Source organism: Garra rufa, chromosome 18 (assembly GCF_049309525.1).
Source record: "Garra rufa chromosome 18, GarRuf1.0, whole genome shotgun sequence".
In the NCBI taxonomy this organism is placed as follows: Eukaryota; Metazoa; Chordata; class Actinopteri; order Cypriniformes; family Cyprinidae; genus Garra; species Garra rufa.
The window spans coordinates 25,674,315-25,701,646 of record NC_133378.1 but is presented as its reverse complement, the minus strand read 5'-3'; the positions used below and the strand labels follow the sequence as shown (position 1 = coordinate 25,701,646).

Here is a 27,332-nt window from a genome sequence, read left to right as displayed (position 1 = left end):
GAGGACTGCCAAGCATGTGCCTGCCCCGGCACTGACCCCGACAACCAGTTAGTCTTAACTTACACCTGTAAACCTTACCTGACCCTGCCAGCTCCTGTATTCACAATATCTGCCTCACTTGCAGGAAGGTTTTTAATAGTCATTATATGTGCAGGTTCTCTCGTACCTGTGAAAGTCTGGGTAACGGAGGCTACCAGTGCACTGCCTGTCAGCCCGGCTACACTGGCCAGTATTGTGAACGGTATGCTCACGCTTCCTATACTGTTACAATGGAATTCAATTACGTTTGTTCAGACGCTATTATTATCACTACAACTTTAAATGTGACACTCTTCTTTCTTCATAGCTGTGCAACTGGATATGTCGGAAATCCACAAGCAAGAATCCCCTGCCGTAGTGGTATCTGTTCATTTACTATTACTCTTAATGACCCCATGAAATTAAAATTGGGGTCTCTACACAAGCAGTTGAGGCACATCGATGGGCCTCTGTATTTGTGAAGCAGCATTTCTATTGGACAAATTATGATACAATGTGTTTGTCTTTCATCAGTTGCTGCGTCTTTAGTGGTGAAGGTGTATCCAGAAAGGGTTCAGGTGGCGCAAGGAATCCCAGTCACTCTCAGGTGCCAGGTGTCTGGATATCCACCACACTATTTCCACTGGTCCCGTGAGGATGGACGCCAAATCTCCAGCACAGCAGAGAGACGCAGACAAGGTACTGCCCACATTCCTACAATCATGTTCAGATGACTAGTACACAATTTCTCAAGATGCCACAAATGTAGAAAGCAAGCACTAAAAATAGATTCAAATGCTTAGTTTCATATTGCATGTATCCTTTATGAAGAAGCAACTACCATAATACATTGCGACCAAGCCCAAGATTTAAAGGAACACTCCACTTTTTTTGGAAATAGGCTCATTCTCCAACTCCCCCCGAGTTAATAAGTTGAGTTTTACTGTTTTGAAATCCATTCAGCCGTTCTCCTGTTCTGGCGATATCACTTTTAGCATAGCTTAGCATAGATCATTGAATCCTATTAGACCAATAGCATCGTGTTCAAAAATGACCAACGAGTTTCGATATTTGTCCTATTTAAAACTTGACTCTTCTGTAGTTATATCGTGTACTAAGACCGGTGGAAATGCAAAGCTTCAATTTTTTAGGCTGATAAGATTAGGAACTACACTTCCATTCCGGCGTAATAGTCAAGGAAGTTTGCTGCCGTAATAAGGCCGAAGCAGGAGCAGTAATATCACACAGCACATGTGCAAATGCTAAACTAGCTGGGAACTCATTTCTGATAATACTCCGCCTGCTTCGGCCATATTACGGCAGCAAACTTCCTTGACTATTACGCTGGAATGGGAGTGTAGTTCCTAATCTTATCAGCCTAGAAACTCGCAGCTTTGCATTTCCGCTGGTCTTAGTACACGATATAACTACAGAAGAGTCAAGTTTTAAATAGGACAAATATCGAAACTCGTTGGTCATTTTTGAACGCGATGCTATTGGTCTAATAGGATTCAATGATCTATGCTAAGCTATGCTAAAAGTGATATAGCCAGAACAGGAAAACGGCTGAATGGATTTCAAAACGGTAAAAATCAACTTATTAACTCGGGGGGAGTTGGAGAATGAGCCTATTTCCAAAAAAAGTGGAGTGTTCCTTTAAAGTACAGTAAAAACAGATATATTTTTACAATTTAAAGGGGACATCGGAAGCACAATTCACTTTTACATGGAGTTTGCATATAAATGTGTCTTAGCAGTCAGTGTGTGGACACAACCACCCTACAATAAAAAAAATCCATTCACTTTTTTTTTTAATCCCAAAAAACATGAACAGTCTCGATTATCAAGCTGTTTTAATTTTCTGAACAGTATGGTGTCATACTGCTCAGGCCCCACCTACGACTTTGTAGTTGGATGTAAAAGTGAACATAAGTTAGTTTTAAGTTAGTTTTGTGTTTGATGGAAGCGCACCACAGAATACACACACAAAAAAAAAAAAAACAGAAAAAGGGGTGGAGTAAACAGTAGCTTATTATCATTTAAAGAGACATTCACCAAAACGGGTCGCTGTGAACAGAGGTGAAAAGGTTTTTTTTTTTGTTTTTTTTTTTATGGCCATTGAGGAATTTTAACCAAAGTATTTGCAGACATTTTATGAAGACCCTAAAGAATCATACCAACGTGTGGAAAATCTGGTGTTTGCAATTTTAAAATGTAATTTATTCCTCTAATGGCAAAGCTAAATTTTCAGCTTCTTTATTTATAATATGTGAAATCATTCTGATATGCTGATTTGCTTCTCAAGAAACATTTTTTATGTATTATCAGTGCTGAAAACAGTTGTGCTGCTTACCATTTTTGTTGAAACTGTCTTTTATAGCTTTTGTACGTATCTTTGAAGAAGAACGTAAAGTTCAAATTAACAGCATTTATTTGAAACAGAGCATTTTTGTAGCATATATAAAACAGCACAAGTGATAGTAAGTTCATAATTATGGGAAACCTTTTCATTCCACATCGCAGGAGAGGAGCTACATTTCCCCAGTGTGCAGCCTAGTGATGCTGGCGTTTACATCTGCACCTGCCGAGACCAGCGCAGCTCTAATAGAAGCAAAGCTGAGATTGTTGTTACAAGTAAGGCACTTTATTTTTTAATAACCATAGAAAAAACGATGTATGTTTTTAAAGGTTGGGTTTGTTTTCCCCTTAAGATGCATTTACAGTAGAACAAAAATCTGGTTGTGATTGCTCATTAAGAACGTGTGTAAATTTGGATAATGTGAGTATGTATGTATTTGACATTGACATTTGAAGAAACGTATGAATTTAATGCTTTTGAGTCATTTAGTGTTTGTATTTGGAATATTTATAAATTACTTTTAGAATTTTTTATATTAGGGATGTAACAATATTCAAATTTCACAATACGATAATATCTCAATATGAAGTCTGTGATACGATATTTATTGCAATATAAAAAAAAAAAAGAAGACAAATGAAGACTTGGAGGGAAAAAATGAAAGATTTGTACATTTTAAAGTGAAATTATTCTTTCTAATGCACTTTGAGAGCTCCAGCCCATGTTCTTAACTAAGAAACCTTAAGTCAAAAAAAAGTCTGTGAATTGACTTATACCTAAACTTTAAAGGGAGCTCAACCCTCTTTTTATGTGTGGTATACTGTCTTAGTCTAAATTACAATCAGTCAGTGTTTAAACTGCTAACTGTCAGCAATTCATACTGCACTTTTAAGCTTTTATTTTGATGGAAATGGTCAGTTTTTCAGTGAAAACAGGCTTACAAAAATGCGTCTCACTACAAATCTAGTGAAATTCTGTAATCATCTGGCGCGAAAATAAAGTGACAAACTGGTGGCCGTTGCGTTCGCAAACGCATGCTACACTCACATCACATGCAATAAACGAGTTCACTGCATTCACTGTCAACTGCCCAGAAAACACGGGATCACGAGCTGATTGCCTGAACTAAGTGCGTGATTCGCTTTGAAACACAGCGAAAAGATTTGATGAAGGGACAGATACTGTGCCAAGGCATAAGAGCCCAAAACTTTTAAAGACCTTTTATATTAGAATAAGTTTAAATATATTTCAAAAACTACCTTTTTGCCCGGAAGACCTATCAATTCATATCGTCATGTGACCACGATGATATTGAGACAGTTTTGCTATCGCGATACCACAATATTGATAATACCGATACATCCTTATTTTATATTATTTAAATGCATTTCTATTTATTAATTTAGCCTTTTTATGGGACACATTGGTCAAGGTAGAAAAACATTTTTCTTTTTTGATTGTCAAACCCCCTTTTCCCCCACCAGCTTTACCATCCAAACCTATTGAAGTGTTTATCGAGGAGCCCAAACTACAGAGTGTGACGGTGGGATCTACAGTGAGCTTCATCTGCACAGCCAAAAGCAAGGTATGAATGTCATCTGCGCACACATCCATCACAGACATAACCTTAGCCTCCCTGACTTCCAAAACAGATGGAAGAGAGCGAGAGAGATAGAGAGCAGGATTTGGCTGTGAGTATGAATGACTGCAAATGAAAATATTTGAGGACATGTGCTTCTCCCGCAGCTGCCAGCGTACACCCTGGTTTGGACCCGCAAAGGCAACGGCAAGCTGCCTAACCGGGCCATGGATTTCAATGGAATCCTGACCATTCATAACGTTCAGCCTGAGGACGCAGGCTTCTATGTTTGCACGGGTTCCAATATGCTTGGCATGGATGAGGGCACAGCTAGACTCTATGTCCCAGGTTTGTGATTGGCACCACATCCTCTAAACCTCCCTACCTGCCTTTTAGTTTTTTCAGTCTTTTTCAAGTTGCATGCCCCTTTGCTTTTTCTTCCTGGCCGCATTTTTGTGCAAAATTCAGCTTTGTCTTCTGGACAACAGCATGGCGAACTCTTGTTTTTGTGTTTAAATTATTGCATTAATCAAAAAATTTGTGCTTTTTGATTACTTCCTGAGTTTGTTTTTTCTACTTACACAAACTTAAAAGGCTTCTCATGTTGCCAGTGTAAAATCTTTACGCCAAATTGATACAGCTTGTGAATGAAAAGCAAAACTCAGATATATTACATTTTGTACTCAATAACTAAGTGCTTTTTCAATCAAGTCCAATCCAGCACCTGAAATAATAAGTTTTTCTTAATACAAATTTGTGATTATTTCTTTCTCATGCTCACAAAGGGTGTTGCAAGCTAAAATCTTGAGCAATTTTGGGTCGTTAATATTGTTAACTTAGACTTTGTTCTTGAATGTTATTAATTTAGGACTTCTCATAAATTCCCATAATGCTTATTTTGTTATGTGACTCACATATGAAAGCAATCAGAACACCTGTGGTGTACAAAACAGACTCCCATGAAGACTGACCGCAATTTAGTCATATTAAACGTTTGATATAAACGTTTTCTCAGTAGGAGTTGTTGTTTTTTTTGTTTAGAATATTATGCAGTTGCACAATGAATTGAGGTTCACTGTCTTTCTTTCTTTAGTCGCAAAGGAATTACGTTTTTGAGGAAAACCTTCTAGGATTTTTCTCCATATAGTGGACTTCAGTGGTGGCCAACGGGTTGAAGGTCCAAATTGCAGTTTCATTGCAGCTTTAAAGGGCTCTACATGATCACAGCCTAGAAATAAGGGTCTTATCTAGCGAAACGATTAGTCATTTTCTTAAAAAAAAAATATATATATATATATATACAGACTTTTTAACCACAAATGCTCATCTTGTAGTAGCTTTGCAATGCGCATGTGCATCCTCACACATTTCGTAGTCACATTGGAAAGGTCACATGTGGTTAGTTCTATGCCTGTGTACTCAGTTCAAAAAGGTAGGGTGAAAAACTTATCACTTTCTCTTGACTCAACTTCAAAATCGCCCCACATTGTTGTTTTAGGGCGTTTGACTTTCTTTACACGTCTGCTTTGCAATCACGTGAGGCAGAGCTAGTGCAAGATGAGTACTAGTGGTTAAAAAGTATATACATTTGTATTTTTCTTAGAAAATGACAGATTGTTTAGCTAAATAAGACCCTTATTCCTCGGCTGGGATTGTGTAGAGCGCTTTGAAACTGCAGTTTGGACCTTCAGCCCGTTGAGAAAAATCCTGAAATGTTTTCCTCAAAAACCTTAATTTCTTTTCAGCTCAAGAAAGAAAGACATTTTGGATGACATGGGGTTAGTAAATATCAGTAATTTTTCATTCTGGAAGTGAACTTCTCTTTTAAATTCTGTGATACATTTAGCATTAAAAGGATTTTGGGAATGATTTAGTCATTTATACACTAACATTGAGCAAACATTTAGCAAAATATGCACATTAAATTGAATATAAAAATTCAGTTTGCTAAGACATTTGTTCTGATTTAGTTTAATGAATAAAAGGCCTAGTGATTTGGCCTTGATTCTGTTTAGTAGCGGTCAGTAAAATCAGCTGCTGGTGTGATTGGGTGTTGTCATGGTGGTGGTTCTGTGTCAGTCTTCTTACTAGTGGGGGATCTGTGTCTTAATTTCCGGGCATATCTACTGTCATTTCTCTCCTGAGGTGGTCTTTTGGGTATAGGTGGTTTTTAATAAGGTAGGGAGGTGTCATGAATACTGGGACTCGTCAGCCAGAAGGACTGCAGGCACAATCCAGTTTCCGACTCCAAGATGTGATTCCACCTCTAATTGAAATGTTGTTCAGTTTTGTGTTTGAAAATGGTGCTATTATTAGTACAGTAGTTTGAATGTTGACTTTGTCCACGAGTGTCATATTTTCCATTTCAAATTGTTTCTTTTTCTTCTCTGTTTGGTCATCCAAATGAGTTTGAAACTGCCATTGGTTTAGGCAGTGTGAGATTTTTTTTATGATATATATTATGTTATGCATCCGTTTCTTAACAGGTTTTGTAAACACAGCTACATTTAGTAGTAATTAGAGACGTTTAATAGAAAATGTCTTTCAGATGTTGCCAACAGTGATGTGTACTGTAGTTTTTGCTTAGAACTTAATTCCATATTTATTTTCGCTGTTATGACAAATTACTGTAAAAAAAAAAAACAACAACGTTGGTTTATGTTACAAACAGTGAGTAATATAACAGAAATGATGTTTTGTTGACTTTAAGGTTTTATGTGTATAACAGATTTCAAGCGGTTTTTCATGCATTTGTGTTTTTGTTCAATATCATGTATGTTTTACACTAGAACGGTGCTTTAGAACTTTTTCCTTTTGATTTTCTTTTTAATCAAGCAAGTAGGTATATTCAGTTATTCTAGTAATTAAAAGAATATTTAATTTTGTACATTTTGAAATGGTGCTGTATCTTGATAAAAGATGATTTTTTTACATTATGATTCCACTGTATTTGATTTGTCTAAACTGTGAAATGCATGTACAAATTATTCTTTAAATGCTGAACATATTAAAAGAATAACAGGATGGAAACTGAAATCCTAAGGTAGACTTTTATCAATCACAAGCTGTATTCAAAGAAAATAAGAAAATACATTACGAATGTTTATCCCGAGGTAAAGCTTTTACATGTGTTGTGTTTTGATACTAACCAGCATGCTTTGATTTCATCTGAGTGCTGTTTCTTCCACTCCCCTTTTAATTACAGACATTGTGCTTACCTTACACTCATTTTAAAATGTCTTCTAAATGTCTACTTAATGTGCATTGAGTTTTCAGTTGGAAAACTCAATGCCCTCTTTGATTCTCAATGGGGCAAACTTTTGCTTGCCATTTTACAGCAACTATTCTTCATGAACTTTTCCATTATTGACTATAATCTCACATGACAAGTGTTGGTTGTAAATCAATGATACTGGAGCATAATGGCGTAATTGGGAAGAACTTAATTTGCCTTGCTAAAAAGCCAATGAGAAGCTTCCTTGCACAAATAAGCTTTATGTGTTGTATATCTCAGTCAGTAGTCCAGGGATTTTGAATTATATATAAGTAGTATATAAGTGTCAACCCTCCCTTAGGCATTTTAAGAGACATTTGTACAGGTAACTGTGAAAATATGATTTACTTTCATGGAAATGTAACGTGAGTTTTCTGAAACTTATCTAGAGATAATTTGATCCCAAACTATTTAAAGTATAATTTCACGGCAACATTGTAACAAAAGAGATGCACAGACGTTATGGAGCTCAAAAGTCATGAAGTCTCCAAGTTGAGTGGCATATGCTTTAAATCATATTGAAATGCTTGGAGGCACCGGTGCGCCACTCTCACAGAACCTTCTGGAGACTCGCTTGACAGTATCTGCCTGTCCATCATTCACAGAGGCTTCTCAGTCACAGATGTTTTACACAGCCTATGAGATGTTTGAAGGACATAGAAAGCGTAAGTCCACATGGTTCTCTCCCTCCAGGCCTGGAAGGACCCGTTTCTTTCACGCATGCAACCTTCATGCCTTGCATGCTTTTACCATCTCAAGTAGTGCCCAGGTACAACCAAACTATGAGCACAGTGCTAATTTCACAAAAATAACTTTTGTAGCCACCAAAGTTTTATACATATTATTTATTTTTTTAATGTCAATGTTTATGACCACATTTTGTTTACATACTGTACATGTGTTGTTAAGTTGTACACAGGAGCATTACTTGATCTGGCTAAGCTTTCATGGCTCATATGGGTCCATTGAAAGAGTGAAGTTGCATGCTTGCACACATGGGGACTTCTCTCTGTTGCTGAAGTGTGTTTTGTATGATTCTTAAATTGTCTGAAACATATTTTTGGTACTCAAGATCAGTTCTGTATCAGATTGGTAATGTTAATTATTTTTGCCTGTTGCTCTTCATGTTGTCATACTGTATGTGTCCAAACCTCCAAATATCACACTTGTTACCTAACAGAGAGGGGTCCCCTGCACATTTCATCAGCCCAGTATCATGCTTTTGATATGCAAGAATATTTCAAAGATCATGCTGTGCCTCATTTATAATGGTCATCACTCATGCATACATGTCCAGTGCACTTAACTTGGCTTTCTCAAGTTATTTACTGTATTTAAAAGATGGTTTCACTTTAGTATGAATGTACATGATTTATGATGATCGATGGTTAGGTAGACAGGATATATGAACACATGGGTGAGTATATTGATTGGTGGAGAAATTGTTGATAGACTGATAGATGGGTTTATGTATAGACAGAAATTTGGGAGGGTAGATGGGTCAATTGAAGAATATGTGACTAGAGGTGTAGATATTTGATGGGTGCATGAATGTATAGACAAAAATGGGTGGGAAGGTAGATAATGAGTAGATTGATAGAGTTGGGTGGGTAAACTGAAAAATAGATGAATGGATAGATAGGTGTGTAGGTAGAGATAAGTGGGTAGATATATATTTTAGGTTGTTTGGGTGGGTAGATTAATTAGTAAATGGCTGCTGGATAAATGGATAAGTTGAAAATAGATGTTTGGGTAGACAGTTATGTGGTTGAGTTGATGTTTAGACAGATGCATGAGGTGGTTGGGTGGATTTATGGATATGGAGACAGGTGATTATATAGATGGTATAGATAAAAAGGTAGACATGAATAGATGGATTAGATTGGGTAAACAGTAGAGAAATGGATAGTTGAGTAGGTAGATGGTGTAGACAGTGATGGGTGGGTAGATAGATGAGTAGATGAATCAAAAAGTGGGTAAACAGCTATGTGGTTGGGTTTACAGTCAGAAAGATGGGTGGGTAGACAGCTAGATGGATGGCTGGATGGATATATGTGTAGACAGTTGGGTGGCTAGATGGGTCTCAAAATGCATAGAAAAAAAGTACTTTTCTAAGTTATGGACCAAAATAGAAACTCTATTTGTGAACCCATTACGGAAAGAGTAATGCTCTAAATGCCAAGCCGGCTAAATGAGCACTATAGATAAAAGTGGGTGGGTAGCTGAGTAGGTAGATGGATGTTATACAGAGATGAATGGGTTGATGGATAAATGAGTAGACTGGTACGACTGGGTAGATAGAAGAGTGAAAAAATGGGTGAGTAGATAGTTTTATACAGCTAGATTGTTGGGTAAATGGATAGCTATGTAAAAGGATAGATTGGTGATCATACAGATGGTATAGACAGAGATGGGTGGGTAAATGTGAAGATCTATGGGTAGGTAGATACACATGAGTAGGTTGATTGAGTAAACTGATGGATGGGTAGATGGATAAATTGAAAAATAGATGGGTGGGTAGACAAATGGATACTTGAGTAGGTGGATGGTGTAGACAGTGATTGATGTGGTTTTGTGTATAGACAAAAAGGTGGGTGGGTAGACAGCTAGATGGTTGGGTGGATGGATATATGTGTAGACAGTTGGGTGGGTAGATAGGCCTCAAAATGCATAGGAAGTACTTTTCTAAGTTATGGACCAAAATAGGAACTCTATTCGTGAACCCATCACGGAAAAAGTAACGCTCTAAATGCCAAGCCGGCTAAATGAGCACTGTTCAGTCACTGAGAAGCAGACCGGAGCTTAACACAGAGCTTACACAGACCAGTAGCCCGCCCTAGTTGGTGAAAGAAAGCTTTCTTTTGCTCTGTTGCCCTGGAATCCCTATAGATCGAGGGCTCGGCGTCTAGCCCAGTTGGCACAGACAGCAGTGAAGGCCTCGCCCTGCCAAACCCCGTCTGCCACTTCTCATCTCCTCAAGCTGGCTGCCAAGAGACATGATTTGAGCATCAGCTCTGGCAGCCAGACACACGCTGCATACGCTGTCACACCACTATCACTTCATAAACACGCTCACAAACAGACCTTTCCCAAATTGTAGATCTGTTTTCTGTCTTCAGAATTTTTCCCCATTTGCCTTGTTGCATTTCAGTACTTATAATAGAGACCACACAGCAAGATAAATGGGGGGAAAACATGATCAGTTAATTAGCCTGACATTACAAACCATTTAGACTATGAATGAGAAATTCATTTCACTGAAAATGTACTCGACCTCTTCCGTCATCTAAAGGGGGTAAGGTCTGTTCTGAATAGGCATTATCTGTAATGACTGGTACTTCAGTTTGAAGTGTCCTACTCCTGTCTGTGATTAACTGGTTTCTACCTCACTGTAGCTGCTGAAGGGGCTCAGCCGGTGGCCACAGTAAATCCACCTGTGCTGACAATCCAACAGGGCCAGCGGGCAGAGTTCCGCTGCACAGTGACTGGTAACCCCACCCCTGCTGTGGAATGGATAGGTGAGCCAATCTACATTTGAGCATTTAAGTTCATATATTAATTTGTGGTCAAGTAGGACATGTTTGACATCTTACGTTGGTTCTAGATCAACATTTCTGCAAAAACCCAAAGAAGACCCTTAAGAAAAAGAAGTAGCATACTTTTAAAAAAAACATACTTATTATGGAAACACATCTTCGGAACACAATTTAGGATATTTTGGATGAAATCCGACCCTGCATAGACCCTGTGTTAAGGTTTTTTTTTTTTTTTTTTTTTTTGTCAGGAGGTTCTGGTAAACGAATCAGCTCAAAAGCTGTCATTCGTAACGGGCTGCTGACCATCCCATCTGTGGATCGATCGGATGAGGGCGAGTACATCTGCAAAGCCCTGAACACACATGGCGAGCACACAGCCCGAGGAGTTCTTCATGTTCAAAGTACATGTCCGACACCAGAATACTTCAAGATTTACAGTTTAACAAGCTCCCGAAGCTGACAAGTGAGTTCTCCTTTGCTTTGTAACTGATGTTTTAGGTACAAGTCAACCTCATGGTCTGCCCCACGTACAAGTGAGCCCTCCACGGGTGGAAATTCATGAGGGTGAGACTTTACGGTTGTACTGCAGGGCTGTTGGCAGTTCCACCCCTGCTCTCACATGGAAGAAAAGAGGTGGTTCACTGCCACCACAGGTGAGGAAAAACTATTTCTCCTTTTGTCATTCATTCTGTTACTCAATCAGGGTTTGGTGATATTTTGCCTGTTTTTGCCTCCTTTGAGTTTTTCTTTCTGTTTCATCCCGTGTCTTGGTGTTTGTTCAGGCAATTCCTTCTCACGGTTTCCATCAGTTTAAAAGCAACAGTCTCGATGTGTTACAGAGACGTATTGAGGAGCTACAGGTCTGTCCATCTGTCTGATGTCTGTCACACGCGTCCCATCCCACCTGTCTCGCTTCACTCACCCTCACCAAAATCTATGTGAACTAAATGCATGATTCGTTTAATCATTCACGTGACATCCATTTGATTTTTAGCCAAAAAAGATTACTTTTGTGAGTACAAACAATAGTTCGTTTGCTCAGTTTTCAGTTTGCTCTGATAAACAGGTGTGCTGGTTTTAGTTATCAAAGAGTATGTACAGTGTGGTGCAAAAGTCTACATTGTTTTCCCAAAAAATAGAAATTTGCTAAATTTACTCACTCTTAGGACTTCTGAGATGTAGATGAGTTTGTTTCTTCATCAAAACAGATTTGGAGAAATTTAGCATTACATTACTTGCAAATCAATTAATCATCTGTGGTGAATGGGTTTCGTCAGAATGAAAGTCCAAACAGTTCACAATAATCTATCATTAAGACATTTTTATGGTTCAAGCATGTGGCGCTGAAACCCTATTGTAATTGTTAGAATGGTGACAGATCAGTGGTCTCCTCATAAAACTGATCTTGCAGACCAAACTGTAAGTTGTAGAGACTTGAAACTTGGAGGTATGGTAGTACTCACATCGCCGTTAACGTCACCAAGGCTCGCCCCAATCAGCCTGAGGGGGCTGTACAGCGATCGAAAGTACAAAATCCCTCATAAGTCCTAAACCTTCAGTCGAGGCTCAAGAGTCTTATGTTGTTGGAATCCTTGGTTCCTGCGGGGTAATTTTGGAATTTTTGCGAAACCTATTACGAACTAGTCCTAGGTTTTTCGCCGATCGGAACCAAACCAGTGCAGAAAGATCCTTTGGAGAGCGAATATCAATTATTAACAAAAAAAGTCTTCCTTTCAACTCACCATCGCAAAGGGATGTCAAAATGTTTGAAAGGAGCAGAGCCACTTTTAGTAAAATGCCTATAGACGTTTTTCCTGAACACGGAAGTAAGTCCGACTCTTAACTGAAAGAATGCTTTGCATTTCCGGTCTGCATTGTTTCTAGTCAAATTAGGGTATATTCCGAGTTAATAAACTAATGTTAAACCTATTAAAATGTTTTTAAAAAGCACATGGCTCCATAGCGCCATCACTTGGCAATGTCGCAATGACCGTCATTTGTCAGTGCCTCACTTTAATGAGTGTGTAGATGACACGAAGCAGCGGACGTTAGCTACATTAAAAACAGATGGACGCTATTTGAACAGGTTCCTATGGAAACCGGAACAGAAAAGCATTCAATCTGACGTTAGAATTCGTAATGGCGGCGCTCATCGTTTACTCAGGAAAAAGGTCTATAACTCCTGAACAGAATGAGATATCTTTGCCAAACTCAGAACACTTATGTAAGAGCTCATTCTGAGGTTGCAGTACAAAAATTGTTTTGTTAAATGATTGAGATGATGTCCTACTTTTGCAAACTTTTTTTCTGGAATAAATCACTGCAGTACAATTCTCTGGATTCTCTAGGTCAATATTTATTTTTAAAAAAATGTAAATGAGGGTCGTTTAAAAAAATGGGCCTGTCCGAATTACTCAAAATCATATAAATCCTAAAGGAAAACTCAAAACTTCACAAAACCTGGTGAGCAGGTAGTTCTAAACAAAACAAAACAAAACATAATGTTTCTATGGTAAATTAACTGTACCTCTATCCATATTATTGCTTTCTCCAGTGAAATAGTCTTCTCCAGTGATAATAGATCTGAATCAGATCAAGCACTAATTGCAAGCAAAAACAGTTATAATATGTGGATTTTGATGTGAGAGGACAAGAAGGGATGGAACTTTATAACTAAAGGAAGTGTTATTATGGATTATATTTTGGCTTTAACTGACAATTTAACGTTAATGCCGTAATGCTGGTCTGTGCCTTGCAAATGTGCAGCTTTTCATTTCACAAGCCGTTAATTGATAGACTGGAGGTGTGGGGATTATTGTGATGTTTTTATCAGCTGTTTGGACTGTCATTCCGGCGGCACCTATTCACTACAGAGGATCCATTAGTGAGAAAAAGTATTTAAATAAGAAATATGGCAAAATAAATAGCCAAACAGAAGCAGTTTCACTGGTGGACCCATATTTGAACCCCACTGTACATGTTATTGCACTGTTAGATTTGGGTTATTCGAGATATGAGAAATGGCCGTCCCGTCCCATGCTGCTGGAGGGCTTTGGTGTCTTGCGTACCTTGTGTCTTTGTGGACTGGTTTGTTCTGCCTGAGAGCATCGCTGCATTGTGTCAGCTTTTCCCAGGGTGTGCTCTGGTCTGCCGTGCGGCCATGCAGAAATTCTGTGTGCTCTAGCAAACGGGCCGCTTTGAAAATTTGTGAATGGTTTCAAACACTCATTCAACCAAGCCTGCCCCATCCCGGCTCTACTGCCACCACGCTTCAGTTGATCAGAGTTAAGCAGCTTTACTCCTGGATAAAAAAAAAATATCACACCCTCCCTTCTGAATACAGTCGTGTTTTCCTTTGCAGATTGTACACTACAGATGTAACTTACAGTTTAAGAGTTTCTTTGCTTATGTGTACAACTATTGTCGAAAATTTGACATCATAGTTGTGCTAATCGCATTCATGAATCGCCATCATCTATAAGAAATTCTAAATATGTTCACATTTTACGTTTTACAGGCTTGGATGTCTCTAGATGTAGGATTTACTGTAGATAAATGTTGTGTAGTCACTAGCTGCTTTAACTGTCCACTGTCACTATATGTCTCGTTGTGTGAAATAATCACTGTCACCAATGCAATTAATCAATTACAGGTAATTGCAGGTTAATCATCTGCTAATATAGACCTGTAGCACCATAAATGTAACACCAATGATTAATAACCAGGGGTGCACATAAGTTTTTCAGTCTGGTTTTCATGAGAGCACCTGGAGATTTGGTCTGGTGCTCACGCTGCATATAGTGTGACCCATTAACTATTACTATAAGTGAACAAAACTCGCATATTTTGCTGATTATTGCTAATGAAAATGGTCAATTATCATCATGTTTTGGGCTGAACTAATAAGTCGGACGGGAAAAAACATTTGGTTTACTATAGACTGCAAAAAGTTAGAACAAATCAAGGAGAAGAATGTTTGTGCCAGACTGAACCAGGTTTTTCAGGGCAACAATATTTGACAACATTTGTGTTTGTTCTTATCATTTTCAGTCAGGTAGGTGAAATATTAGGCTAATATCTTAATTAATACTGCTCGTACCACCAATGTTGTGCCCTTTCCTGCTTACCAAGTCTTTCTCTGTATGATTTAGCATCTTCCGCATGTTTTTCCGTGGTTTAGACAGCATAAATTCGCAAAACAACGTATTCAGGGGTACATTAACCATAAAATCCATGCTGTTGTTTAGATCTGAATATCGCCAATATGGCTGCGCATCACGGTAACTGACCAAATCGAGATCTTAAATGTTAATTGTGCAATAACAGCTGTCAACCATGTCAGTACGCCCAGTGGATTTTTATATTTTGGTCATGTGCGCGCATCTGCGCTCCACTTATGTGCACCCCTGTGAATAACAATCACTTATGAGGCATACAAATTGCACTGTGTCTTAACCAGACGCAACACAAAAAGTCTCAAGTGTAAATAAGCAACCTTTGCATTTTGTGAGCCATTTGGTTTGTCCGCCATTTTGCGCAAGGTAGTCCTTCCAGAACGGAAACTTTTTGAAAACAAGTAGCATATCTCATGTATATTAATTATCAAAATAACCAAAATGTGTTTATGAACAATTTTGTTGCGTCACATCGCACTTTTGCGTTCAGTTTGTCACTAGTCTTGGTTGAGATACGGTGGTAGCCTCATAACAAAAATCACTAAAATCATAAATGACTAAAATGATAAACTGTACTTAATTTTTTAAAAGTTTATTTGCAGGTGTTGCTGTATATTAATGTATTTAAACTTTTATTTATTGTAAGTCTTGTCAAGGCAAGGTAAGTAAATGTTAATGCTGTTGTTTATCCTGCTCACCCAACTCACTTGATGCTCACAAAAAGTCAAGCCAATTTATTTAGCACTTTTTACAATGAATATTATTTCAAAGCAGATATGTGATCCTGGACCACAAAACCAGACTTAAGTAGCACCGGTGTGTTTGTAGAAATAGGCAAAAATATATTGTATGGGTCAAAATTATTGATTTTTCTTTTCCTACTGTAAATATTTCAAAACTTTTGATTAGTAACATTCATTGCTAAGAACTTTAAAGGCTATTTTCTCAGTATTTTAATTTTTTTTGCACCCTTAGATTCCAGATTTTCAAATAGTTGTATCTCAGCCCAATATTGTCATATCCTAACAAACCATACATCAATAGAAAGCGTATTTATTCAGATTTCAAATTGTGCATAAATCTCTTATGACTGGTTTTGTGGTCCTGGGTCACATATATTTCAGCAAAAATGCCTTAGATTCCATTTACAATAACTAAAAATGTTTCTCATAAACCCTTATATCCATATTTTTCTCAGGCCCGCATGGAGCGCACTGACATTGGCACTCTCCTCGTACCTAATATCAGGTCGTCTGATGCAGGCACATATCTCTGTGTTGGAACCAACACTGCTGGTTCTTCTGAAGCTCCTATCGAGGTCTTTGTCAAAAGAGGTGAGGCAAGTCCTTCAACGTTAGGCTAGTATTTTTAGGATATAATTGTAATATTGTTCTGTCATGGTGACCAGGAGAAATCGTCCCCTCCGGAGTCACCATCCAGCCCTCTATTGCTTCTGTAATGGAGGGAGAGACTCTAGATCTCAATTGCGTCGTCCCAGGAAGCTCTCCAGCATCTGTCAAATGGAGCAGAGCAGGCGGGCTGCTGTCATCCAATCATCAGGTTTTATCTCGGTCCATTATAACGCATATTTGATTTACGTGAAGTATGTATGACAGATTTTTGAGCCGAGTGTTAAATATATGATCTATATGTATGTTTGACTCAGGTTTTGGGAACTCAGCTGCGGATCCTGCAGGCCTCTGCAGATGACACTGGAGAATATATCTGTCAGGTGGAGGACGGCTCATTCCCCCGTCAGGCTTCTGTATCTGTGTCTGTGACGTCCAGCTCTTCCCGTAAGTCCCCTACATTGATAAGAAACAGAAAAGTATCAGGGATTTGTTTTTCCCCAAAATGGTGTCCATTTTATGTCAAACACTAACTGAATTATTGAAATGAACATTTAAATGTGCAAAAACATCAAAATATCTGCTAGATGTTAATTATAAATAATTGAGCAATGCCTATGTTACATTGCTCTCTCTTCTTTCGCTATAATTGTTTCCTTTTAAAAGTGTTTTCTTCACTTTCTATGATTTTAGGGCAGTTTTTTTCATCTTAAAGGAACACTCCACTTTTTTTGGAAATAGGCTCATTCTCCAACTCCCCCCGAGTTAATAAGTTGAGTTTTACCGTTTTGAAATCCATTCAGCCGTTCTCCTGTTCTGGCGATATCACTTTTAGCATAGCTTAGCATAGATCATTGAATCCTATTAGACCAATAGCATCACGTTCAAAAATGACCAACGAGTTTCGATATTTGTCCTATTTAAAACTTGACTCTTCTGTAGTTATATCGTGTACTAAGACCGGTGGAATTTTAAATACAACAAATATGGAAACTCGTTGGTCATTTTTGAATGCGATGCTATTGGTCTAATAGGATTCAATGATCTATGCTAAGCTATGCTAAAAGTGATATCGCCAGAACAGGAGAACGGCTGAATGGATTTCAAAACGGTAAAAATCAACTTATTAACTCGGGGGGGGGGGGGGGGGGGAGTTGGAGAATGAGCCTATTTCCAAAAAAAGTGGAGTGTTCCTTTAAGCCCTATTGGAATGGTAATTGTTTATCATGGAGACATTTATATTGAACACCATTTTTTCTAAACATTAATAGAAATATATTTGTATGGCTTCTCAGTGATAAAACTAATGCGATCTGATGATGATTTATATACAGTAGAGCAAGTTTTGTGATCAGTGGTCAGCGATATTTTCAACATTTAATTATGTCTTATTTAATAATAGGAAAACTGACATGCAGTGATTTGTTTTGTGTTGTATCTGTTGTAAATGTGTTGTAAAAAAAAAGTTAGTCTACTAGTCAAAAGTTTTTAAACAGTAAGATTTTTTTTTTATGTTTTTAAAGAAGTCTCTTTTGCTCACCAAGCCTGCATTTATTTGTTCCCAAGTACAGCAAAAACAGTACATTTTGAAATATATATTTTTTAATTTAAATAACTGTTTTCTATTTGAATATATTTTAAAATGTAATTTATTCCTGTGATTTCAAAGCTGTTAAATTTTTAGTATCATTACTCCAGTCTTCAGTGTCACATGATCCCACAGAAATCATTCTAATATTCTGATTTGCTGCTCAAAAAACATTTATTATGGGGGGGCGCTGCTGAGGTCCGCATGGAGTAGACGCGTTTCATCGAGCTCCTCCACGCCAAGTTTTTCAAATTAGTTGTCGTCTTCATTTTTATTTTGTATACCTGTGCTGTGAACTGTTACTTAACTTGTGTAACACTTGATCTACACTTTGATACGCGAAAATGCCTCTAAAATCAGCGAAAGCCTCGAAAAGCCCTGATCAGCCATCACCTAGCCGCAAAGCAGCTAACGTTAATCCTGCTGCTAGTCAAGCAACCACCGACGACGATGTGCCACTAATTTGGGAAAAGATATCAAACAAGATTCTTTCAACTATAAACAAAAGATTCGATAAGTTTGAGGAAGACTTCCGATCTCTACAGACGTCGGTACGGGAATTTGCGGAGAGAGTGGAAACTGTCGAAGGACAGTCACGGGACCACGATGGCCGACTGTGTGCTGTCGAAGCGGCTTTGACTGACTTACAGAAAACTAATAAAACCCTCAAAGCGAAGGTCAATGACTTAGAAGGGCGATCGCGACGTAACAATATTAAAATAATTGGTATCCCTGAGGGGGAGGAGAAAGGGCGACCGACTGAATTTGTTGCAGCATTGATCCCTAAACTACTCGGCGAATCTCACTTTCAAGAACCGTTGGTAATCGACCGTGCTCATCGTGCTCTCAAACCAAGACCACCAGAGGGAGAGAGGCCCCGCATCATAATTGCACGAGTGCATTTCTTTCAAGTAAAGGAATTAATTCTAAGGCTTCGTCGGGATCGCACCCTGGATTACAACGGCCACCAGGTCTATATCTTTCCAGATTATACCGCAGAAGTGATGGAGCAGCGAAGGGCATTCGGTGACGTGATGCGTGAGCTGAGGGAGTTAAAGGTGACACACAGCCTCCGCTTCCCTGCGCGTCTCCGGGTTCAGCACGATGGACAGTTCAAGACCTTCACTGACCCTGCAGAGGCTACCAAATTTGTGGGGACCAGGCTGAGGCAGGAGTAGAGGGATATGTGCAACACTGGTATCACATTTAACAACTATTGATATTCTATTGTTTGTGTTTCATTAAGAGACCATACAAAACATTTACGTGGACGACGCAACTGTTAATCGTTCTAGAACTTGAAATGTCGTTAACTTGGATGTGGAGTTGAGCGGGACCGCCGGTATCGTAAGAGACTGGAGTTGGATCCTATTATTACTCGCATGCAAGTAGTGTTCTCTGGTCGAAGAGGGGACGAAGTGCTTCATTTCGGGGAAGCCAGATGTGGGAGGGGGTGGGTTGACTTTGTTCTAAGTCCTGAAGAGTTCAACATGTCGATGTGTTTTTTTTTTTTTTTCTCTCTTTTTTTTTTTTTTTTTTTTCTTTTCTCTGGAGTGCCTCGTTTCAATGTTTTATTTTATCTTTAATTGTTCCAGGTATTGATGACTAATAGTAATGGGGAAGCTATTACATTGGCTTCTTGGAATGTAAGAGGGCTTGGTCATGTAATTAAAAGGAGTAGGGTGTTTGCACACTTGAAATCACTTAAAGGAGAACTCCGGTGTGATTTTGACCTAAAGTGTATTGAATCATGATACCGAGTGTAAACGTACCTTGCATATCTCATCTCGTCTTGTCCACTGCTGTCCGAAATCTGGGGTCAGTTAGCCGATGCTCACAACAGCTTGTCAATGATATTCAATCGGGCATCGAAGGAGCCATGTAAATAAATCACTGTTTTACGCCATTTACGAGGCACAAAGTAGCTCCAGACTTCATTGGTAGACTTCCAAGGGCCCTGACATTTAAAACGAGACATTGAGAACTTAGAAAAAGCACCGGTAGTTTATTTACAAGTAGATTTATACAGACAGTAACCGCAATAAGTTTAGCTGCCGCCGCCATCTTAAATGTAGTCACGATAAGTCGAGTGTCGAGCACCAAGGAAACTACAACCTGGTACGTTGATAAGCTGATAAATTCCTTGGTGATCGACACTCGACTTATCGTGACTACATTTAAGATGGCGGCGGCCGCTAAACTTCTTGCCGTTACTGTCTGTATAAATCTACTTGTAAATAAACTACCGGTGCTTTTTCTAAGTTCTCAATGTCTCGTTTTAAATGTCAGGGCCCTTGGAAGTCTACCAATGAAGTCTGGAGCTACTTTGTGCCTCGTAAATGGCGTAAAACAGTGATTTATTTACATGGCTCCTTCGATGCCCGATTGAATATCATTGACAAGCTGTTGTGAGCATCGGCTAACTGACCCCAGATTTCGGACAGCAGTGGACAAGACGAGATGAGATATGCAAGGTACGTTTACACTCGGTATCATGATTCAATACACTTTAGGTCAAAATCACACCGGAGTTCTCCTTTAAGGCTGATATAATATTTCTTCAAGAAACTCATCTTAGTGTAACTCATCAATGCAGACTCAGAACTAATTGGATATCTCAGGTTTACCAGGCCTCATTCAGTTCCAAAGCAAGAGGTGTAGCTATTCTTTTTCGTAAGAATGTTCTTTTTCGACTTTCATCAATGGTTGCTGATCCTCAGGGAAGATATATAATGGTATCTGGACATATAAATGATCTCCCTATAACTTTGCTAAATATATATGGTCCCAATTTTGATGATTCTGAATTTTTTCGAAAAATCTTTAGCATAATTCCAGATGTAAACTCTACAAACCTTATAATAGGTGGTGATTTCAATTGTTACTTAGATCCCTATATGGATAGACTTTCCTCAAAACCACCACCTACAGTTACTTCAACACAAACACTTCACAATTTAATCAAATCTAGAAATCTGGTTGATATTTGGAGACTCCAGCATCCAACAGATAGAGATTACTCATTTTACTCTCATGTTCACAAATCATACACTAGAATAGATTATTTTTTGGTAACGTCTGAATTGATTTCTAACATTAGTAATACTAAATATCATAATATAATAATATCCGATCATAGCCCAGTTACACTAAATCTTGAAAGTATTTTGCCAAAGCGAAATTACTGTTGGCGTTTCAACCCAATGTTAATCAAAGATTCAATTTTTATATCATACTTAAATGAAAAAATGGATGAGTTTTTTACAACTAACGACAATGAAGAGGTCTCAGATTCAGTTCTATGGGATACTTTTAAGGTTGTAATGCGAGGTCATATCATATCATTTGAATCTTCCAAAAAACGTGCTCTGAATACTCGGCTTCGGGAAATAGAGAAAACACTACCAGTATACGAACAAGCATATAGAGTGTCACTGTCAAAGGGTGATTATAATAAAATTTTAAAATTAAAGTATGAGTATAATTCTATCCTGAATAGACAAATAAGTAACCTTCTCCTCAAACTTAAACAGAAAAATTTTGAGCTGGGGGATAAACCTGGAAGGTTGCTTGCAAGACAATTGAGGGGAGAACAAGCCAAGAAGGCAATTCATATGATAAAATCAAAAACGGGTAGTTTAATAACTAATCCAAAGGAAATAAATGAGTGTTTTAGGGAATTTTATTCTGAATTATATACCTCTAAAGTAAAAGATACAGAATCTAATTATGATAGTTTTTTTTCAAAATTAAGTCTTCCAAAACTAAGTGAATCTTCTAGGTCTGAGCTAGAATCTGAACTCTCAACTGAAGAATTATTAAAGGCAATTCATGCTTTTCCATCAGGAAAAGCTGCTGGTCCGGATGGGTTCGGCTCTGAATTTTTTAAAGCTTTCAGTAAGAAACTGGCCCCTTATATGCTGAGAATGCTACAACATTCAATCCAGAAGAATACACTTCCCGATTCTCTATATGATGCAAATATCTGTTTAGTTTTGAAAAAAGGGAAACCTGAGATCGATCCAGCTAATTATAGACCCATTGCCCTCCTAAATTTTGACCAAAAAGTGTTGACTAAAATATTGGCATCCAGGTTAGCACAACACATCTCAACAATTATTCATCCTGACCAAACTGGATTTATTCCAGGAAGGTTTTCATTCAGTAATGTCCGCCTACTACTTAATATTTTATATTCAAATCGTCAGTTTGCTAACAATACTGCTGCTGTTATTTCACTAGATGCTCAAAAAGCCTTCGATCAGATTGAATGGCCATACATGTTTGAAGCGCTAAAACAGTTTGGATTTGGGGATAGATTTATCAACTGGATAAAAATTGTTTATCTCCGTCCGTCTTCATCTGTCCTGACTAATGGTATAAGATCCAGCTCTTTTAAACTTCAGCGGGGTGTACGACAGGGTGATCCCTTATCACCTCTTCTTTTTAACATTGCACTTGAGCCATTAGCTGTAGGAATCAGAACCCATCCACATATTCATGGCATTACTCTGGGCAATGCTGAAAGTTTGATCAGTTTATATGCTGACGATCTTTTATTATATGTTATGGATCCTGTTGTTTCTGTCCCTAAAATTTTAAATTACATTGACACTTTTAGTAAACTGTCAGGATACTCAATTAATTGGAATAAAAGTGAATTTATGCCCCTAACAAATAACTTAAGCGATACCTTTTTGAATAATATACCATTTAAAATAGTGAAGGATCGCTTCACATATCTTGGCCTGAAAATTCCAAAGAACCCCAAAGATTTGTTTAGATTAAATTTTTTAGACATGATTAATACAGTCAAATTTAACTTTGAAAGCTGGAAACTGCTCCCTTTATCATTAATTGGCCGTGTGAATGTGATAAAGATGGTTGTTCTTCCTAAGTTTTTATATCTCTTCCAAAATCTTCCAATTTATTTACCAGCTACTTTTTTTAAACAGCTCGATTCAGTTATTCTTTCATTTGTATGGAACTATAAAACACCTCGCATAGCAAAAGCCCACTTGCAAAAATCTACTGATTGTGGAGGTCTTGGTCTGCCCATTTTTAAGCACTATTATTGGGCAGCAAATGCCAGGGCTCTCACTTTTTGGCAGAGGGGCATCCTAGATGATATGACATCTGAGACCTCTCCATTATGGGTTTGTGCAGAGGCTTTGTCGGTGCCAGAGTCCTCTCTCCCAGCTTTGCTTTTTACGGAGTGTAAATCTCTCAATAACCTAGGATGCAGTAATTTTGTGTTGAAAAATTCTTTAAAGATTTTGAACCAGATAAATAAATCTTATAATTTACCAAAAGTCTCCGCCAATACACCAATATCATGCAATCACTCGTTTAAGCCTTCTCAGATTGATGGTGCTTTTTCAGGATGGAGGAAAAGAGGTTTATGCTGTATAGGAGATCTCTATATAGATGGTAATTTTGCATCTTTTTCGCAACTTAAAAGTAAGTTTACAATCCCACAGTCTCACTTTTTCCGTTATTTGCAAATTAGAAATTATGTAAAGGAAAATATTCCACAATTTGTAAATAAACCTGAAAATCATACTATTCACAATCTCTTATCCTCTAATCCTGAAACCAAACATTTGGTATCTTGCTTTATTCGTGTTTTTGCAACAGCGGTATGTACTAAGCGTCTTGAAGCAGTCTGGTCCACTGAATTGAATGATAAAGTGACGGATGAGACATGGAAAGAAGCCTTGTTGAGAATAAAGAGTTGTTCTGTAAATTCAAGATATAAATTAATCCAGTTCAAAGTTATACATCGTCTTCATTATTCCAAAACTAGATTAAATAAAATATTTCCCTCTATATCTTCTCAATGTGATCGATGCAGTAGGGAGGAGGGGACTCTGGCACATTTATTTTGGTTTTGTCCTATTTTGTATGTTTTCTGGTCTAACATCTTTGAAATGTTTTCTAGTGCTTACAAAATTAATATTCAACCTGACCACAATCTGGCTATTTTTGGCTACTCTGTTGTAATGGATGCTCTTCCTCATACTCACCAACAGGCTCTAATGGTAGGCATGATTGCAGCCAAAAAAGTTATATTACTCAATTGGAAATCTCCACAAGCTCCTTGTTTTCAGAGATGGTTGAACGAGATGCTCTACATTATTCAAATGGAACAGTTACGTTTTGGTGAGCTTTCCTCACAGAAAAAATTTGAAGCCACGTGGGGACCTTTCTTGAGATTCTTGGAAATGTAATTTTTGTATTCTGTTAATCCCCTCTTCTAATTTGTTTTTTATGTATGTATATATATGTGTATATACTTTAAAATTCTGTTGTATATATTTGTTAATTGAGGCTGTCCAGTTTTTTTTTTTTTTTTTTTTTTCTTTCTTTCTTTTGCAGTTGTATTTGCATTTGTGTCTGTTAAACTTCTAAAATTTAAATAAAATATAAAAAAAAAAAAAAAAAAAAAACATTTATTATTATTATTATTATTTTGAAAACATCTGAGTTAAATTTTTTCAGGTTTCTTTGATGAATTGAACAGCATTTGAACAGCATTTTTCTAAAATAGAAATCTTTTGTAACATTCTAAATGTCTTTAACATCATTTTTGATCAATTTAAAGCATCCTTGTGAAATTTTAGCTTTGATCACAGAAATAAATTACATTTTAAAATATATTAAAAAAGAAAGCAGTTATTTTAAATAGTTAAAATATTAAATATTACTGCTTTTGCTATATTTTGGATCAATTAATTGCAGGCTTGGTGAGTACAAGAGACTTCAAAAACATTAAAAATCTTGACTAATAGTGTATTTCAAAATGGAGTTTATTTCTGTAATTGCAAAGCACCAACTATTCCAGTATTCAGTGTCACATGATCCTTCAGAAATTTGATTAGATTCTCAAAAAAAAAAATGCTTATTGCTTATTGTTAAAACGTTTGACTGGTAGTGTACGTTAAAGCAACCTTTTATTTACATAAGATAACATTTGACCTGGCTGATTGGTTATCTAGTAAAATGATTATTGCTGCAAGCCCATTTATATTAATGCACTACATTTTTTTATTGCATACCACCAATTTTAATGTGGCTGGGTGTTTTTAATGCAGGTGGTGGGAGAAAAACACCAACATTCTGGATTCACAATACAATAAGATCACAGACTAGCTCCTGGAAATGTTGAAAATTTTCTTATATGATCACGAGAAAAACACTGAATATGGCTAAAAATGACTACAGAATTGATGAAAACAGAACTAATATGACAAGTGTTCACTACAGAAGCACTAAACCCATAACTAGTTCAAAAATCAGAAGCACTACATAGACAGATTTTTCCACTACGTTTTAAATGTCTGGCATATTTTTGCAACTTTCAATGCCATTTTTTAGCCCAAGTTCTGTTTAATTCCTAATTTGCCTGGGCCTAAACCTGTGCTCAACATGTGTGCCCACTATGTTTTGTGGTCTGATTTTGGAGTAGGCCTCCAGAGCCCTATTATCTCCATTGAGCCCCACAGTGCAGCAGTGAAGCAGGGCGATTCAGCGAGCTTCAAGTGCAGGGTCCACAGCGGAGCCCAGCCAGTGCGCTTGGAGTGGAAACCCACCAACAACCTGCCTCTGCCAGGTACACTGCTGCAATACACTTTCATGTGAGTGTACTTAATATAATACCTGAATAGAAATAATTCATATTCTTTTTATTTATTCTGTAGACAATGTGAAGATTGGTCCTGAAAATTCAGTCATGACTATTACCAATGCTCAAGCCAAAAACCAGGGCACCTATCGCTGTGTGGCCAGCAACCTGTTCGGAATGACTCACAGTATTGCGTCACTCATTGTGAGAGGTAAACCAGCTCAGAAACAATCATTAATTGTTTCCATTTTATGTTTCAGATACTTTTTTTTTTTTGCTTCATCCTATTCCCTATTCTAACGTTTTTGTCTGGTTTCTTTTTTTATAGAAACTCCTAAGGCTGTAGTGACCCCTGCAGGACCGGTGCGAATCAGGGTCGGCGATCCCATCAATCTTGAATGCCAGGCCGCTGGAGAACCAAGACCCTCTGTCAGATGGCACAGACTGGACAACAACCGCAAGACAATGCTGACCAGCCCTGCCCCTGCAGATTACAATGCTGTCATGCAGGTTACAGGATGTTTGTAGTCAAGCAATTGTTGATTTCACAATCATTTACCTTTATATGTTAATCAAAGTGTGTTTCATTCTGTTCAGATCTTAGTTGCACGACCTGAAGACAGTGGCACATATGTGTGCACAGCACAAAACAATCAAGGCATGACTGAAACTCGAGTAGAGGTGTTTGTTGAAGGAGGTCCTCAAGTGCCAACTATTCCCCGTGTCAGCGTACGTGAACCTATGCTAGTCGTGGTTGAGGGATCAACCGCAACACTTCATTGCGACGCCCATGGTAGGTGCCAACCGTAAGCTATGTAAGCTATAGTTATGACTGTTAAAACACAAGTCCAAATGCAAGCAGACAATATGTTTATATTAAAGAGTGTGCCTGTTTTTGTATCTTACCTAAAGGATTCCCAAAGCCTACCATCACGTGGTTTAAAGAACGGTCTTCTCTGCCTTGGAGACACAAGATTGTTGACAACAACCTGGTCTTATCTAATGTGGGCCGTCAGGACTCTGGTCAATATGTCTGCAATGCCACCAACCACATGGGCACCAGTGAAGTCACCATCATGCTGGAAGTTGACAGTGAGTTTAACTTATTCTTAGAGATGATTGTTTTATTCCTTGTATAATTTTTACATTGTTGTCCTAGAAAAATGTCCCCCAAATGTACTTTACTAACTAGAGAGAATATATTTTAAAAAACATTCATCATACATCCTTAATGGACAATCATTCCTAACATCTAGTTATCAATTACAAAATTATTATACACACATACATTGCAAAAAAAAAAAAAAATCAGATTTAGTATTTATTTAGTTTTAAATTTTTATTCAGAAAGCAAATCAAAATGTCATTAAAACATGTTAAATGTTCATAATGTCATAAGATATTCATACGATGTTATTATATTTTAGATAATTTATGTTTCATTAATTTATTATTTGATTTGTATTCTACAAATGTGACCCTGGACCAAAAAAAAAGTGAAATTAGGATTTATACATCATCTAAAGGCTGAATAAGTAAGTTTCCCATTGATGTATGATTTGTTAGGATATGACAATATTTGAAAATCTGGAATCTGAGGGTGCAAAAAAATCTAAATATTAAGAAAGTCGCCTTTAAAGTTGTTCAAATTAAGTTCTTAGCAATGCATATTACTAATTAAAATTTGTATATATTTACAGTAGGGTATTTACAAAATATCTTTACTTAATAACTTAATGATTTTTGGCATAAAAGAAAAATGTATAATTTTGACCCATACATTGTATTTTTACTACTGTTCAAAAGTTTGGTGTCAGTAAGGCTTGTAAT

The 27,332-nt window shown here is 37.5% G+C and overlaps 1 protein-coding gene across 1 annotated transcript in view; it reads left to right on the top strand.

Annotated features, from left to right (window-relative positions):
* Positions 1–27,332, top strand: part of LOC141290582 (basement membrane-specific heparan sulfate proteoglycan core protein-like) — a 53,147-nt gene that overhangs the window by 844 nt on the left and 24,971 nt on the right. Inside the window, exons 2-21 of the mRNA XM_073822700.1 lie at positions 4–47; positions 155–241; positions 347–399; positions 553–717; positions 2,542–2,652; positions 3,862–3,962; positions 4,124–4,304; positions 7,836–7,895; positions 10,626–10,748; positions 11,015–11,167; positions 11,265–11,419; positions 11,549–11,626; positions 16,140–16,275; positions 16,350–16,501; positions 16,608–16,737; positions 25,347–25,490; positions 25,579–25,713; positions 25,831–26,012; positions 26,100–26,295; positions 26,415–26,594. Coding sequence (XP_073678801.1) covers positions 4–47; positions 155–241; positions 347–399; positions 553–717; positions 2,542–2,652; positions 3,862–3,962; positions 4,124–4,304; positions 7,836–7,895; positions 10,626–10,748; positions 11,015–11,167; positions 11,265–11,419; positions 11,549–11,626; positions 16,140–16,275; positions 16,350–16,501; positions 16,608–16,737; positions 25,347–25,490; positions 25,579–25,713; positions 25,831–26,012; positions 26,100–26,295; positions 26,415–26,594 — 2,566 coding nt within the window. The remainder of the gene's footprint in view (positions 1–3; positions 48–154; positions 242–346; positions 400–552; positions 718–2,541; positions 2,653–3,861; positions 3,963–4,123; positions 4,305–7,835; positions 7,896–10,625; positions 10,749–11,014; positions 11,168–11,264; positions 11,420–11,548; positions 11,627–16,139; positions 16,276–16,349; positions 16,502–16,607; positions 16,738–25,346; positions 25,491–25,578; positions 25,714–25,830; positions 26,013–26,099; positions 26,296–26,414; positions 26,595–27,332) is intronic.